A 17,981-nucleotide genomic window follows, 5' to 3' on the forward strand; every position below is an offset into this window, starting at 1 on the left:
ACAGAAGTACCTTGTTCCGGTGCATATGGCAATTCCACTTGTTGCTCAGCAACACCTGCCATGCTCCCAGGGGGGTGAAAACAGCAAAATGTGAAAATAATAAATCCAAGAAATATCACTCCCGTCAGGACTAACGCTACTTGTGCCAAACTCGGTCCAGGAACATAAAGTAACAAATAGAGCACAGTAGCGATGCAAGGCAGTAAACACAACACTAACCAAAGCACAGAAAATTAATTCTCCCTATTCAATTCACTCGATTCCAATCCACTCAAGTGTGCCACTTGAAAACCTTTCCACATGCCACGCTTTCTAGTGGAAATATAAGTTTAAAATTATTCCTGACAGGCTTTTAATTAATATATTTCAATATTAAAATCAAATCAATACAGTGTTTATGGTATAGCATAGTATAGAGTACAGGGTTGTCAGGTTTATTTTTAATAGTAACTTTGAAGTAACCAGAAACTACACTTATCTGGCATCTACCAATCCCCATGGGTGCAGGTTAACAGTTTTTACTGTACTTTTCTCCAGTAGAATACCAGAAGTCATGTCTTGCAGCAAAGCTGGAGTTTGAACTACTTTTCACTTAGCTGCAGGATTGTTTCCAGCCAGTGTTTTCTCCTCATGCTTTGTGGTTGATAAAATTTCTTCTTTGCTGGCATCCAGTCAGTGCACTTACTAGCCAGTAACTGAAATTTACCCAAGAGAGACAAATTCACTGGCTGAGATTTTCACACTGGGAGAGCTGAAATTAAGCTGTTACTCCGTGTACATCCATCTTGAAAGGCCCACTGGCCATCTTTCTAGGGGACTGAAAATAGCCAGGAGCTGAGCTACTTCCCAAGTCTTCTAGTGGGACAATTCAAATGCCAAACAATCTTCTAATTGTGGGCATCCTTATGAAAAAGTCAGGAGAGTCTTGAATTCCATGTTGTATCCTGAAATTATGATACAAATTAGCTTTTAGTGCTCTATCGCTAGCTTCAGAAGGCTGCTCTGAGGGAAATAAAAAGAAAGAACTGAAGAAATGGCGCTTGACATTTGCACTCTATACCCCCATATCTTGGTTTTGGAAGGAAGGGTGTCTGCCAGATCTGGAAGAAGGGATCAAATCTCTAGGTATCTGGGCCAGCGAAGGGCTTGCAACCAGAAATCCCAACAGCAATTACTGCAACAGTGAATCATGATGAACATCTACTTTTGCCATTTCAAATTACTCCCTGGTAGTGATGTCAGAGCAGACACAGAACTGCTGTCTTACCCCAGTCAATACGCCATTACTCTCTTATGCCTTGACTACCATGGCACATCCATACAGGATAAATATAGCATTTCCTTGAATCTGTGATGTTGCCTTCCTACATAAACTGCTCTTACACAATCACACATGGTCACTGTTATGATGAATCTGTCAAAATTCAGTGTCCACTACAACACTGGTTATGAGACTGTTACTGTATCCTTATGTTGTTATATGTGGATGTAAATCACAAGGGTACCACCATCTGTCTGTTGATAGTACTACTGAATTTACAGAAGGTCACATTCCAATGACTGCACTTGAGGGTGTGGCTAAACTCCAATATGAATACTATTACTGATCATATTTAGTTGAGCTTCACTTCCTTTCCACTGTACTCTAAGCTAGTGTGCACTTCATTAGTTAGCATGGAACTTTATGTCTACCACTGACTTTTTCTTAGAAAGGCATGACCAAAAGCCATCCAGACCACTATACATCCATTTATAAGACAGTTGTCTTGGTGTTGGCAAGATGACAATGGTGCTCCACACATTTCTGAGACAATCAGTCTTCAGCTCATCTAACATACTTTTAGGATATCTGCCACATGGACACCCAAGTGATCTGTGACAATTATGTCTCTAAAGTGAATTACCTACTGGGATGCCTCTCTCAGACCATGCTCAAACCACATTAACTTAATCATGTCAAAGTAAAATAGTAGTGACTGTATTCTGAGATCTTCTAGATCATAAAAATCCCCTCTGTGTACTGGTGCAAGTGCACAGCTATACCACGTGAAGTAATGTATACCTGCGCACTTACACCAGTACTTATATCCATGACCTCACCAATGGAGCCTTTCTTGCCCACTTGGGGAAAATCCCATGCCATTCCCTCACAGACGACTCTTAAAAGTGCCTACACTTTTACTTTAAAATCCCTCGGTATGCTCTTCAGACATATCCACCATCTAAATGCCTTTGGTTCTATACCCAAGGTACTTAAATTTATTTCCTGCAGTACACTGCACTTCAGCAAAAAAGGGTGCTACACTCCTGACTGTACCAACCTCCCGGTGACATGTTAAAATGAGGTCCCATTTGCCTGAGCTGCTGCTAGCTCACATGGATGCAAAATATTCAACACTTCTTGGAGAGTAGAAGAGTTTCCCAGATGCTCTGGTCAAATTACCCCTACTCACCTTCATCTTTTTAAACCCAGAGTTGTAGAATGGCTCATGACAGAAAATTGATTTTTGTTAGCTTCAGATATAGGACATCCTTATATACATCATATTATTAATCATCTGGATTTATTGCTCAGACTGTTTTGACTGTATACAGTTATCCTTTCTTCACTACTGCTTCCTATGATTGAAACCTTCTAATAAATAGTAAAACAAAGTGCTGATACCAACATACAATATCACTATCACTGCTAAGTAGGTGCACATATAGTAACCCAGCATAGCTATTACAGACATGCTTAAATAAAGACAAGTTAGGGCTTTCAAATGTACTTTCAAAAGTGCAATTTAACACTTTTACCTTAAAGTACAATCCAGGTCCTTTCAAAGAAATTTTAATCCAGTACAAGTCATCAATGTTACTGGAATGATCCAACTTTGGTTTCACCATTCAACTGTAATTACTGTGCTGGTTTTACAATCTACAGTACATCTTATGCGCCTGTAAAATTTGGTTAATAACTTAGTATTTTCTACAAAGACAAGAATTCAGAAAAACAAGAATTCAGAAAATTATACATTTTTTGGTGATGGACAATATCAGATAAAATGGACTTTGGAAGTAAATTTGATGCACTAAAAGAATGTAAGTGAATGCAACCATGGAACAGCAAAGAACACAAGTGGAATAATGGGATACATAAGCAAAAGATTTGGCAGAATAAAATGTGAAAAGTTTAATCCATATTATTATTAATGGATGGCGCAGTCGTAGCACTGTCACCTCACAGCAAGAGGTCCTCCGGTTAGATTCTCAGCCGGAGCACCTTCTGTGCGGAGTCTGCATGTCCCCCCCTGCATTCGTGTGGGTTTCCTCCCATGTTTCAAAGACATGGATCTGTAGCGTTTCTTTCCAGGCCTCCAGTGAAAATTGGCTTTGTTCCAATTTGGGCTTTCCTGGTAAACAAATGTTAAATAAATAAATAAAATATATACATGCACACATACACAAGCAGTTGGTAAGAACCACCTCCAGAAGTAGGCACGTCTGTTGACATCAGCTTACTCTTAAAACAGGCAACAGGTAGTTCTGATACAGGTCCAAACAGTGAACAGTTCTATCAGAAGCCATAATTATGGTAGACTAAAATGCAGTTAATATGTACAGTATAGAGAAAAGATGCTGACAGCACTAGACAAATTTTTAATACCTCAAAAAAATCTAAATGTAAAAATGCAACATATTCAAAGGACATACATGAGTAATAGAACATATTTTGATGACAAGGCATGCATCCTGTGGTGGGGGCATTACAGCAAAGCAGTCATTCACTAAGAAGGCTGTGATTGTATGAATTAGGAGTCAAACTACACAAATTTCTGAATGTACCTGAAGTCAATATGAAAAAAGGGCAGAACTCAACTTATAGTACCCAAATCTGGAACCAGAACATTCTAAAGGACTACACATCTGTGTATCTGGGTTATGTATTTCAGTAACACATTCAAACAGGTCATCAGCAAACATTTTTACCGTGACATGGGATTATGCAACTTTACAATTACTAATACTGGTTTAGGTTACTACGTATAAAGACCACTGCATGAGATAGTATCAGGAGTCCTTGTTTCTTCAATACAAAAATAAATGAATCAAATAAAAATGGCTATATCTCAAGAGAAGCACATCAGATATGTTACAGCAAACCCCTGCATTGCCCACCTTATACATAACTTACAAGACTGACAGTCTGGCACACCTCAGACTGCCAATGACATCAAGAGAAGTAAATATTAACACATACATAACTAGCATGGCAAAATACAAACCTTCATTAAAAACTCTGTGCATGGTGGTGGTGATAGTTAAAGGGGCAGGAACATCACTTACAGGCAGTGCAAAGTGCATGTGAATGTAAGACAGGGCAACCCCCTCTCCAGTAGATGCATTTGACAATATCATTCTAATCTAAGATTAGGTGAAATTGAAACTTTATCCACAGTAAAATTTTTCAGTTTAATATTTCAGCATTCCGCAGTCACTAGTGAACATGCACTGTGCCACACATCTAATTATTTACAATAGATAAAAAAAAACAGTCATGGTAATATTACTAGGACATTTTTTAAACACAGTATAACTGCAGTGTAGAAGTTATTCCAACAACTACTGTACTGAATTTTAACACAGTAGTGCCTCAAAGCAAGGGCTCCCACCCCTTTATCTCCCCAAGTTGTAAGACATGGGAATGCTGTACGAATCACGTTTCAAGCATTAAGATTTTATTGCACTGCTTCTCATGGTTATGACTATCAGTAGTAATGAACATCTATGCACTGTGGAGTACAAACAATTCAAAAGCTCTACTGCACTCCACCATGACTCAGGACCGAAGATAAAGCCTGTCAGTCACTGATACCACACCCAAATCTGTGAGAAATGAAGCTCAAACGAGTTTTCTTCATTGTATCTGCTTTCTGAGCTATATGATGCTATTTTAATGTTCTAAAATAACTCTAGTTTGCTTCTTATAAAATTTAAATAGGTTCTTCCAGAAAATGGCTGACACGGGATCTGAAATATTAATATGGCCTTTTTTCAATGCTTTTTCCCCTTCCCAGAATGCATTTCAAGTCACCTTTATACAAGTCATACTAGTCAAAGTTGTCTTCCTAGTACAATGAGATACAAACTGCAGTAATGAGAGTCGCAGTAATTTTACACATGTTCTGTAGCAGGAGTGCTTGCATTTTATTCCTGAATAATCATCATATACATTTCTCTCAGGAATGGTTGTAAGCAATTCAGAACAGTTTGACAACTCCAGCTAAAGAACGTAGCTAAATTCTAGTCTTTTTGTAGGGACTGTCATTTTTCAGTCCTAAGCTATGAGCACTGACAGACCAGACCGTCCCCTATCCTATTCCTGAGGGGTGAAAGATAGTACTGCAGTCCAAAAGTTGATAACCAACACTGAAAAAAAAAATAGTTCCATTACTCAACGCACTGCAGCAGTAGGACAATTTTTTTTCCCTGAATGCTGGAGAAATATGTTAATGTGCTTGCTGTTTTGCTCAAAAGTATTTCACAAGCACAGTACAAAAAAGCTGTTTATGAATCATGTGCATGATCTCTTTGGTGCTGTGAATCAACAGTATAATTGTGGGGTATCGGTTGTACCCATGTGTCACTGTACACTAAATTAGGAGGTGGATGTGTCAGTTGTAATGCATGTTACAATATACTGAATAGACAATATCAAAGCTGCATAGCATGATGCCACACAGCATTAAAGACAAGAAAAATCTTTATGACTCCCAACCTGCGGAATGAAGCACCGGTAGTGAAGCACGTCTGTCCACAAACATATAAAGCACTGTAGAGAAAGCAATGACATCTACTATAAAAAGAAAGGTTACATAAACACCTACATGCTGCTTTATGTCTTAATGAGGCTGTAATGAAAACCTGCAACTCCCTTAGCAGAGATACAAAATATAATTAGCTGGGATAGCTAAAAATTTAAAATCATAAGGTCAACAAATTGCACTGCAAAGTGATACAAAGTACTTTCCCTTTTCAATATCTTGAGTTAAACCAGGCAGCTAGAGGAAAAACTTAAATACAAACAGGTAACATAAATGACCGGCCTTAGGCACTGGCACTGCCAAGGTTACCATTCAGGCTAGGGGAGTGTTTCTTTGATTTTAATTTATTTTAAGGGCAGGACAAAGTTGTTGCCAGTGTTGCAGCTTTCCTGTTCAAAACAACCAATGCTATGGTGCACTGCGAAGGAGATGGCTTTGTGCTGTCTCATGCAGGCAACCTGCTAACAGAACCATTATGGCTCTCTGACTGGATCATGGGTGGGACAGCAGGAAGCAGAAGCCCTGACAATGTAAATGAGAAGTGGATGTGATGGCCACAGTGGAAACAGTCTGTAGATGGTGGCATCATGAAGGTCTGTAAGGCAATGTAGTCAGGGTGCAGCTCACTCAGGATGTTCAGCACTGTAAAAGGAAGTTTTTGTTTTTCTTTAAATCCTGGCAAACTAGGAAACAAGAAATCACTGGCAGTGGACACAGTTTTCCAGGAATAAAATGTGTGTGTGAAGCAGCCTGGAATACGTTCCCTAAGTAAGCATTTTCTAGAGTCTTTTCTGAACTATCCATGAATGTGCTTGTATGTTTCCTGAACCAGTAGCATTGCATAGGTGATGTCCTCAAAAATTTATTTCAGAAAACTACAGTTTGGCTACATAAATAAAGAATGCATTAATTTAGCCTTTAAGCATAAATAAATGCATTTGCCAGATGCATTGTGTGTGCAGAAATTGAATCCAGAGATGCATTTAAGACATGAAAAATCATCCACTTTTAATCCATGGAGGCATTTCTGCACATTCTTTAGACAAGGAGACATGGCGGAATGGTCTGGAAGCTGAGGAGAAGCAAGATTTGGCATCCTGTTTGATTTTAAACTCTACAAGTGGAGAAAAAAGCATGAATGAACCTACAGCCACACCCACCCTTACAAAGAGGAGTATATGTATAGGAATGAAAGGAGAAGTTCCCGTTACAACTCTAATGATCATAACAGTTTTCTGCAAAATAATAGAAATCAACATTTTTTTCATGTACAGGGAAATGGGATGTGGGGGAGGGAAGAGAGAAGGAAAGGGCACCAAATCAGTGGTTCAACAGAACCAAGTGGAGAAGGGAATAACAACGAACAGTGATGATGAAATTTCAAGGAATGGACTGGTTAGCACATTTATAATTATTCAGGAATAACTTTAACCAAGGAGCATTTTCTATTATTTATGAAGGGGTTGAAATATGTCTCAGCTAGAGGTTTTAATTACACAGACACCATTTTAGAGTTAAAAATATACATGAGAAAACTGAATTTAGCTTTCCTGTTTAGGGACCATGATGAACATGTTCGTTTTACCAGGAACAAAAATTAAAAATAAGAGTGTATAATCCACCAATGGACCCCAACCTAAATGTTTTTGAGAAGCCTGTGACCGAGGATTTATATGCTTTAAAATTAAAAGAAAAAAAAAAAGTTTTTATATAGAAATCTTGGTGGGGAAGAGATGAGATTACTTGAACAGCTCAGAAACAACAGGACAATTAGGATTATGCGTCCAGATAAAGGGGATGGGATGGTCATTTCTGATGCTTTACATTATTCCCAAAAAATCCTAGAGATGTTACATGACACTAGTGTATATACCTATGTTTCACTTAATGAAGTCAACATTAGTTATCGAAGAATAGATTACTTGGAAGAATATCTATTGGATGAGCGTATTACACCATAAATCAACAACTTTTTGAAAGTCAAGAACCCTATGGTGGCTACCACTTTTGGGATTCCGAAAACCCTTAAGTAATTTAACATTTTGGCCAATAGTAGTAGGACAGGGGTTAAAAACATACCCTTTTACTGTCATCATAGACTTTTGGTTAAAACAAGTTGTGAATAAAGTGGAGCATTTAGTAAAAAATTTATGGGACTTTTTGGGTAGAATTAAGGAAAAGCTTTGAGAAAACAATTAGATTTTTTTAAACATCGATGTAGTGGATTTATTCACTTGTATCCCTAAAGAAGGGTTAGATAGGTTTGCTGTTTGAATAAAATGTTAGTTTTTTCCAGTAAGAAAGTAAATTTAATAGTTGACTTCATGAGGGTAGTTTTAGACTACAACTATATATATTTTGAAGGAGAATACTTCGAACAAAACAAAGGTGTTGCTATGGGAGCCTCATATGCTCACATATTTCCAAACCTGGTTCTCTGACTGGGAGATAAAGTCTTTAGATGAGAGTATTTTCAAAATGTCAAATTATATGCAAGAGTTTTGGATGCCATTTTTATTCTGTGGAATAGTTCCATAGATAGAGTGGAGGAATTTGTTAAGTATCTGAATTTCACTACCAGTTTCTTAAAATTCACTCACACAAGGAACCCCTTGTCCATTAGTTAACTTGACACTCAGATTTTCAAAACTCCAAGTGGCTTTACATCTAAAATATACAGAAAACCTACATTCAGCAACTCTTACCTTGAATACACAAGTAGTCACCCCCCCCACCACCACCACAACCAAAAAGCCAGTATTGTGAAAGGCCAGGTGGTAAGGGCTGCTGAATGACATCTTCGGCTGGTGACATTGAGAATGAAATACAGAAAGTTGTGGAAATGTTCTATGAAAGAGAATACCCACAGGGCATGGTTCAGGAAAATGTGGACTATGTTAAAAGGGAATGGGGTAAGAGATTCAAACCCCTGTTAGAATGTTTTAACATGGTTAGAGTCACGTCAGGGATAAAAAAAAACTTTGAAAAGGCTATGATTTTACCACACTGGGAGAAGGTAGGGAAAGTGAAGGATATACTGGAAAAAAACAGGGCCATTCTCAGGGGAAACCCAGATTTGAGAAGGGTTATAGGAGAGACACCCTCATATGTATACAAAACTGGAATAAACATAAAAGAAAGTTTTGAATATGTGAAGAACACACAAGTTAACAAGTATGGTGGTACTATAAAGTGTGGATCCTGTTCACAACGTTGCTACACAGTAGATTGCAAAATGTTTATTTTAGAAAATACCCTTAAAACAAAAGTAGAATTTAAGGGCAACTGTCACATCAGGTGTCATATGCCTTACACTGTGTAAGGGATGCCCAGCATATTTTGTTGTCAAAACTGAAAGGCAATTATGTAATAGGATATATGAACACATGCACCAGATATCCACTATGAATAATAACAATGCACTGTATAGGCATTCTTTAGTTTGTAGGAATTTTCAGGGGTTCCATTTTGGAATATTAGAGAAAGTATTAGTTTACCCTGGGGGGGGGGGGGGACTACAGAAATTTAATGGAAGAAAAAAGTCAAATGGCAGATCAAGCTGCAGGCAGGGGAGGGCACAGGTTTAAATTAAGTTATTTCTGTAAAACCCCTGTTATTTAAGAGAGCTAGGGACAAAAGGTTATATTAAAAATTTCCATGAAGTTAGGAAAGCTTATTTTTAGTGCAGTAAATATGGTTTCAGATGTTTATAAATGTTTAAGCTGTATTTAAAAAAAAAAAAAAAAAAAAAAAGTGTCTGTGCCTTTAAATGCATTTGTGTGGCTGTGATGTCATCAACACATTGGGCTATAAATGTTGGACTTAACAGAAGCCATGTATTCTGATGAAGTCCCCAATGTTCTCCGTGTTTCACTGTTGCAGTCATTACATTTGGGTAATCTGCTGGCAGGTTGTCGTCAGTTGGCCTAATTAACAAAGTCTTGGATCCTGCGTCGGTTGCTGTCCCTTCTTCCATGACGTCAGGTCATCAGGGGTATAAAACATGCATCAGACGCCATTACATCACTCTTTCTTGCCGTGCGGTGCCCGAAGCAAAAGCAGTTTGCAAGTGTCGGTCGGCCGACTGCTGAAATTTTCACTTTCGAGTTTCAGAACCGAAGTCTTCAACTTAAAGCTAAGTACCCCATTGGGGAAACTTTTTCTTGCTCCTTTCCTATGTCAGTATAAGTTAATAATTGCATTACTTGTGGAAAGCAAATACCTCACAAAGATTTTCATTCATACTGTATTCCTTGCCTAGGCCCTGACCACAACGTACCTTGCTGTTGGATTTGTGCTTTATTTAATCAGTGCACTATCTGTCGCCGGTACATTTTTGCCTCTAAATATTTCGGTTCTCGGTTTAATTATCCAGAAATGTCATTGGTTAGCCATCCGACTACCGGGATTCCGAAAAAATGCAAAGATAAAGACAGACAGGCTGCCGAGGTCCAAAACTGCAGACGACGCTTCTCCTAAGCCAGTCGCCAGTTCGCCGGTACTCAAGTGAGGTGCTTTCACAGCCCGATACCCGCTACTTCTGATTCGCAGGCCTCTACTGAGACCCATTCTGAAACCGGTATGCTGCAAAAGGCTTCACCTATGGAACCCGATGATGTCTCTACCTTGGATGGGTCTGGAGCCGCTGCGCAGGCACCGGCTTCTGAGGGTGTATTCAGGCCTACAGACTTGCATATTAGACTCAACCTTCACTACTAAGGCCTAAATCTCAATCTATGTCTAAAACACCGATGCCCAGGCCACATGTTCAGGCCCCTATGCCTAAAAAAGAAATTATCAAAATGGCTGAAGATCTAATTACTCTAATCAGGGGTAGTCAAACCCCCCCCCCCCCCAAGAGGCCTAGGGCTGGAGCTTGATTATGAATCTTCTGATTCTTCTAATGACCTGGATTTGTCCATACCTACTTATGAGTATTCTGATGCAGAGGATTCCATTCCCTCTGCTTCCCCTCCTGAAGATTTTTCTTTTGGGGAAACTTTGCATGCCTTACGGGAGCATTTCCACTAGGAAAGTCAGGAATTTTCTGATTCAAAAAAAGAGGCTTAGGGATTTCCTTCTTCTACCTCAGCATAGGCCCTTGGCTATACCTCCTGTACTAGACACTGTTGATGTGTTTTTGGAATTCAGTATGGTCCCCGATTCCCTGCCTCCGGCTCCTAGTAAACCTGACAGATACCACAGGGTTCCCAACTCCCACAAGTTCCTTTTCAAAAATCCTGTTGCAGATCCAGAAACCATTTCCCAAGGGCATTAAGGCTTCGACTGCAAAAAATCCTACCCCTTCTGATAAACTCCAGGGCACTGGATAGGGTAAGAAGGTTTATACTTCTGCAACCTTAACAATCAGGGCATTACACTGCCATTTCATATGTTAAAATATCAAAAGCATATTATTGGACTGCTTAAACAGAAAATTATGTTGTTTCCTGACTGTGTGGAAAATAAAGATTTACAGGAGTTATTGCATTCTGCTGAAAAAGCTGGAAAATGTACTTTGTAATGTGGTTTTGATTCTTTAGAGGCCTCCTGCAGGGCTGCTGTTACTGGGTCTGTGCTTAGAAGGCATGTTGGCTTTCACACTGAGCTAATCGAAGGAAGGACACTGAGGAAACTCGGAGCTATAATATATAACATTAAGTATCCTGTTTTTTGTTTATTTTGTTCTTTATTTCTTTATTTATAGCACTTTGTGTACTGTGTATTTTTCTAGCTAGTTTCACTTTGTGTGAGGTATTAACTGGAAATTGTCCACTTTTATTAAGCATCTGTTGTGTTTGTTTCTGATAACTTGTTGCAGTTAAACTTCTTTTCTAGAGGCTCCTTTAGCTGTTTAAAACTTTCATTTAAAGGCTCATTGCTGCTTTTCAGCTGTGAGAAACATTTCTGCAGTTTGTTCTAAGTAGTGGGGATATTTGTAGCATTTCCATATTCAGGCTTGTATTTGGGCCTAGTGTTTGTGGAGGCTGTGTGTCTGAGCACATATTCAGGGACATCTTGGTTTAGCCAAAGCCATCAGGCATTTCAGTGAGAGAATTGTTTGAGGTCATTGGCTGACTGAGGTCACCTGGACTACAACTTAGACTAAGCACCTCATTGGTTCTTTTGAGATTTCTTTCTTAAAAGCTGTCTCAGCTTTCAACCTTCTGTTACCTAAGAAGTTCAGTTGTGAGAAAAAAAATGTTATCTGCTTTTACTGTATTTGTGTTTCTTCCTACTTTATTTTGCTTTTGTGCCATCTTAAAAGTAGTCAATTGTATTTATTACTGCTTGGTGTAACTCACTCTAAGCCTTTTAGTTTAAGCACTTGGGCTTCAGACCAGTTGTTTTACATTAAGAAGGTTTGTGGTCTGCACTGTAGTGGCAGAACAGGTAGCTTACATCCTTCTAAGTTGGGAACTGCTGATTGAGGGCTCAGTGTCTTATTCTAAAAGTGTATTAATTCTGGTTTAAGCACTTGGGCTTCAGGCCAGTTATTTTACATTAAGAGGGTTCGCGGTCTGCACTCTTGTGGGAGGAGAGGCTGGACTCTGCCCTTCTGAGCTGGGAATTTCTGGTTAAAGGCTTATAGTGCCTGCATATTTGAACTGTTCTTACTGAAATTGGTACACCTTGTTTGCTGTAGCATAGACTAGATCCAGGCCTGCTGAATCTAGCTTTGTCTGTATGCTTGTTGTTTGTTTGCTTATTATTTCCCTGAAACGCTAATTCCACCTAAAATGCGACTTTTCAGCGCTTCTGTGGATCCCAAGTAATATCTGCATTGCTTACTGTACTTATTTCCTTGTTTCACTTGAAAGAAAGTTACTGTTTGTCATTTTTGCATTTAGGTTACCTGTAACACATTGCATTTAAGTTACCTGGCACTTGCTCACTAAAGCAATTATATAAGTCAGCAGTAAAAATTAAAAGCACTACACCCTCACAAACTCCCCTTGAGTACCTTGTTCCCCATTGGCCCTTTTTTTCAATTATAAAGGAATTCCCAATACTATTCTAGCATGTCCAAAGGTCAGTTGTCAATCTCCTCTCCGATCCAGCTGGTGAATCTGGGAATCTTCAGACAATGTTACAACTGCCTCATGTACACAGACAACCCTCTCCTCCCAACAAATTCCAACACATGTGAGAGATGCAACCATATAGCCTAACTGGAGGCTAAGCTCTCTCAACTCAGTACTGGCGTAACCATTCAGGAGGAGAAGGAAACCACACTCACTACAATTCCAGTCTCACATAGACCTACAACAGCAGCAAACCAAACACAAACACGCAAAAACATACTCGGAGACTCTAAATAAAAATCTGCCTAAGCAGCAGAGACCTCCAAAGCAGACACCCAAGCAACCGGTACCCCAAAACAAAACACGTGCAACACACAGCTCACAAAGCCAGTGTGCCGAACAGTCACAGCCCTTAAAGCTAAACAACATACCTGATACACTTGTAATAGGTGACTCTGTCGTCAGGCACACTGATGTCCCTCTCACCAGGCTGAACAAGAAGGTCATGGTGAGCTGCCTGTCGGGCGCTAGGATCCGCCACAACACAAGCACTCAGGTCACTCCAAGGCAAGTACAAATATGACTCATTGTCCATGCTGGTGTGAATGACCTAAGACGTACCTCCCTGGACTACATGAAAAGAGACAGAGGAGCTCTCTGAGCATGTAGCCCAGGCCGGTATGACCCTGACCTCGAGTAGCATCTTACCCTCCCCAAGAATGATGCCACAATATGAAGACAAGATAATCAATTTCAACAACTGGCTTAAGTATTGGTGTCTTTCAAAGGGGATCCAATGCCTGTCAGCCTGGGATGACATGCTCGACAAGCCACGATGATTCGCTAGGGACGGCTTGCACCTGTCACCCCTGGGCTTTCGGATATTGGCAAAGGCTCTTGTACCCCCATAGTGCCTTTTTTAGGCAAAGCTCAATAGACAAACCCAGCTCCATAGGTATCACAAGGGATAAGAAACTAAGAGTAATGCTGCTCAATGTCAGAAGTCTAAACCTCAAGATGCACGCACTCGAAACTCTCCTTAGCATGGAGAACATCAATATCTGTGCAGTAACAGAAACCTGGTTCAAGGCTCCCGAGAGCACCCCAGCACTACCAGGTTATACCTCATACCATGCTTTTCAACCCCAAAACTTGGACCAAACCACAAAAGGAGGGGGAGTATCAATATTCGTCAAAGATACCCACACCTCCAGGTTGGTGGCACAGCACAAAGCATCACAGACTATCCATGTGCAACTAACAGTGGGTAAAACTGCCTTCCAGTTTATAGCCTGCTACAGACCACCCTCCCAAACCCAGGAACCCCACTCGGCCTTCCTAAGAACGAAGGTCTCTCCAAACACCATTATATTGGGCGACTTCAACTACCCAAACATAGACTGGGAGCATTACTCTAGCTCCAACACCCTAGCCCAAAGGTTCCTAGAATTTATAAACTCAAATGCTATGGAACAACTTGTTACCACTCCCACAAGAGGGGAAACCCTACTGGACCTGATCACCAACATGGGGACTCTATGGTCCAGACCAAAAGTGTATCCCTCACTGGTAAGATCAGACCATAAACTAATCTCACTGGTTATTCACATCCCGACCCCACCCCCTGCCCAGAAAACCACAGTGAAAAACTTTTCTAAAGCAAATTTCACACTCCTCAAAACCGAGGTGGAATCCTTCAAAGCCCCCGAGCCTGTGGAAAATACGGCCCAGACTGCAGAATCCTTTTTAAAGGCATTCTATGAACACCTTCAGGAATGCATGGATCATGCAATCCCAAATAAAACCAAGACTCAATCCTCCAAAGGCAGACGTCCTGTCTGGTGGACCCCAGCCATAAACAAACTATACAATAGAAGGAGGAAGCTACTACATGATAAAGCAAAATCCCAAAAAGGGAAGGCATCTCTGATCAGTATTAGCAAAAAACTACGGGCACTCATAAAATCGTCTAAGGCTAGCTTTGAGAGAAAAATTGCACAGGACACCAAGGATAATCACAAGGCTTTCTTTAATTATGTTAGGAACCTGGGTGGGAATTCCCAGATATGCTCAGAATTAGTCCAAAATGACAAAAAATACACCAAACCCACAGACATTGCCAACATACTAACTGACAGGTTCAGAGCAAACTCCCCCTCCCACCAAAAGGGCAAATATCTATCCCAGCAGATTGCTGCCCCCCTGACATCTCAGATGCTCAGGTAAGAGCCGCCCTCTCCAAAGCAAAAAACACAGCATCAATGGGACCGGATGATGTCCCGGGCTGCGTCCTACATGAACTCCTCAAAGAGCTAAACCCAAACATAAAACTACTGTTCAATCTCAGCCTTACTACAGGATATGTATGCAAAGAGTGGCGTACAGCAACAGTGGTCCCTCTCCACAAAGGTGGTGCCTCAATGGATCCTGGAAACTATCACCCCATAAGCCTGACTAGCTTGGTCTGCAAAGCTATGGAAAGGATCATCATGGACCTCATAAATAAAGATATTGGGGACCTACAGACACTGGATCCTACCCAGTTCAGCTTTAAGGGCAGATCCTGCCTCTTAAACCTGGTCGATTTCTTTGAAACAGTCACCAAGGCCATTGCGAGGGAAGGTGGTCCACACAGCCTACCTGGACCTCACAAAAGCCTTCGATACAATACCCCACTCGGGCATTATAGATAAGCTCACCAGCTTAAATATAAACCCCTATGTCACTAGATGGGTTGCAAACTGGCTCAAGGACAGAACCCACATGGTTAGAATTGCTAGAGCCATGTCAGACTCCAAACCAGTTACAAGTGGCGTCCCACAAGGCTCAGTCCTGGGACCTCTCTTGTTCAGTATATATTTCTCGGAGGTACAGGCCAACACGGAAGGACTGTGGCTGACCAAGTTCACAGATGACTGCAAACTGGGTGCCATAATCAACTCTCCAGCCGACACCAGCATCCTCCAAAAGGGCCTCATAGAAACAGACAACTGGTGCCAGAGCAATGGCTTCAAGCTAAATGTCAAAAAGTGTATAGTCATCCCCTTTGGCAAAAACAAAGTGCCTACAAATTACCACATAGGTGGTAATCCATTAAGTACAGAAGAAGTAATTAGGGACCTGGGGACCCAAGTTGATAGCACTCTCTCATCTGACAACCACGTGGCCAAAGTGGTTAGAAAAACATTTTCTATAGCCCACCTAATCATGAAGGGATTCACATCTAGATCAGGGGAGGTCATCGTGCCTCTTTACTCATCCCTCATCAGACCCATAATTGAGTACAATGCCCCTTTTGGGATGTACCTTACCAGACACCTGCAGCAGCTGGAAAGACCCCAAAAGTACCTCACCAAGATGATCAAAGGGCTCAAACAGATGCCATATGCTGCCCGGTTAAAGAAACTCCAGCTCTACTCAGTGGCATACCGCCTGCTCAGAGGTGATCTGTGTCTGACGTATAAAGCCATGTCCAACCCGGAATTAATGGACATGCTGCACCTCAGAAAATCCAAATCCCATCGAGCTACGTGCTTGAGAGACTTGAACCTCAGCACTGAAATAAATAGGACATGCTGGAGGGACAGATTCATAACCCAGAGATTCCCTTCACTCTGGAATAAAATCCCAGTCCAAGTTAGGCAGAGTGCCTCATTGACTCTCTTCAAGAGGAATCTTGAGTGGATGGGAGATCGTAGCTTTACCCCGGGTATCACTTCTGTGTCACTGTTAGACAGAGGCACAGTATACTAACCTCGAAAAAGGGCATAGCAAAATTAATTTAAAATGGGTGGTGAAAGCCAAATGCACTCTGGCTAGGCTTATAAATGCCCTAGGGCAGATTGCCTAGCATGAACCTATGAACCCTTAAGGAGCAATCTTTGCCTGATCATGTTAAAGCAAAATTGTTAGATGCTCCTTTAAATCAGGACCATCTGTTTGGCAATAAGACTGAAGAAGTTCTAAAAAAGATGGAAGATGAAGCTAAATCTATGCAAATTGTTAAAGATTTCTTACAAGTGCAGCCTCCAAGATTTAGTAGAAACTGGCCTACTAAGTATTGGTCTTTTCCAGGTCCTTCCAGATCCTCTCAAGCCAAACCCAGACACCCCAAAACAACCAGGTTTCAGTCCCAGGGACTCTCAGAACTAAGCAAAGGGGGGCCTTCACTTCCAAATCTGGAAATAAGACACCCCCCTACGGTAAACAGTCTCAATGACTTCCTTTTAAAATTACCAAGCACTTATCTTTTAGATGCCCCTTTGGGGGGAAAGATTTCTCTTCATGCAAAGAACTGGGAACTCATAACCCAGGACAAATGGGTTTTACATATAGTGTCCCAAGGATACAGATTTCATTTCCACACGTTGCCAACACCAAATGGGTGGCCAGGCCTGCCTCCAAATCAGTAGGCAGAGGCTCAAAAACAAGTACTTTCCCTCTTAAACATGGGGGCTATTCAACCAGTACCAGAAGAGGAAAACAGACAAGGTTTCTATTCCAGGCTCTTTCTGGTACCCAGAAAAGACAAATCATGGCATCCAATTCTGGACCTGTCTACTCTAAACACCTTTCTGGACATTATAAAATTCAAGATACTGACTCTTCACCAGTTGCTTCCTACACTAAGCAAAGATGCCTGGTTGGCAACTTTAGATTTAAAAGAAGCATACCTGCACATCTCATTCAGGGAATCTTGCAGAAGATACCTACGCTTCAAGGCAGGCTACTTGAATTATCAGTTCTCTGCACTGCCCTTTGGTTTGTCCACTGTGCCCAGGGTATTCACAAAGTGCCTGGCTCCAGTTATTGGAAAGAAATATTCAAATATATCCATACCTGGATGATTGTCTAATTCAGGCAGAAAACCAGGCCACATTTATTTTATTTATTTATTTATTTAACATTTGTTGACCGGGCTAGTCTATCTGGATACAAGTCCATTTTCAGTAGAGGCCCGGGGAGAAAAGCTCCAAAAAATGACAAACAATTTAATAAAATCAAAGTTAGAGGGCACTTGTGATCATGAAGAAAATCCAAAATTGTTTGGTTATGTTAACAATAACAGACAAAATAATTAGAATACAACAGTTAAATTCACAATAAAAAATGTCATCCCATTAAATCCACAACAATAATTTTTTTTTTT

At 40.6% G+C, this 17,981-nt stretch overlaps 1 protein-coding gene across 1 annotated transcript in view; it reads right to left on the bottom strand.

The window, feature by feature from the left end:
- Positions 1-252: 252 nt before the first annotated feature.
- Positions 253-17,981, bottom strand: part of LOC122789843 — a 202,275-nt gene continuing 184,546 nt past the window's right edge. Inside the window, exon 5 of the mRNA XM_044057280.1 lies at positions 253-312. Coding sequence (XP_043913215.1) covers positions 253-312 — 60 coding nt within the window. The remainder of the gene's footprint in view (positions 313-17,981) is intronic.

Source organism: Protopterus annectens, chromosome 15.part0 (genome assembly GCF_019279795.1).
Source record: "Protopterus annectens isolate FY-2018-M chromosome 15.part0, PAN1.0, whole genome shotgun sequence".
Classification (NCBI taxonomy): domain Eukaryota; kingdom Metazoa; phylum Chordata; order Ceratodontiformes; family Protopteridae; genus Protopterus; species Protopterus annectens.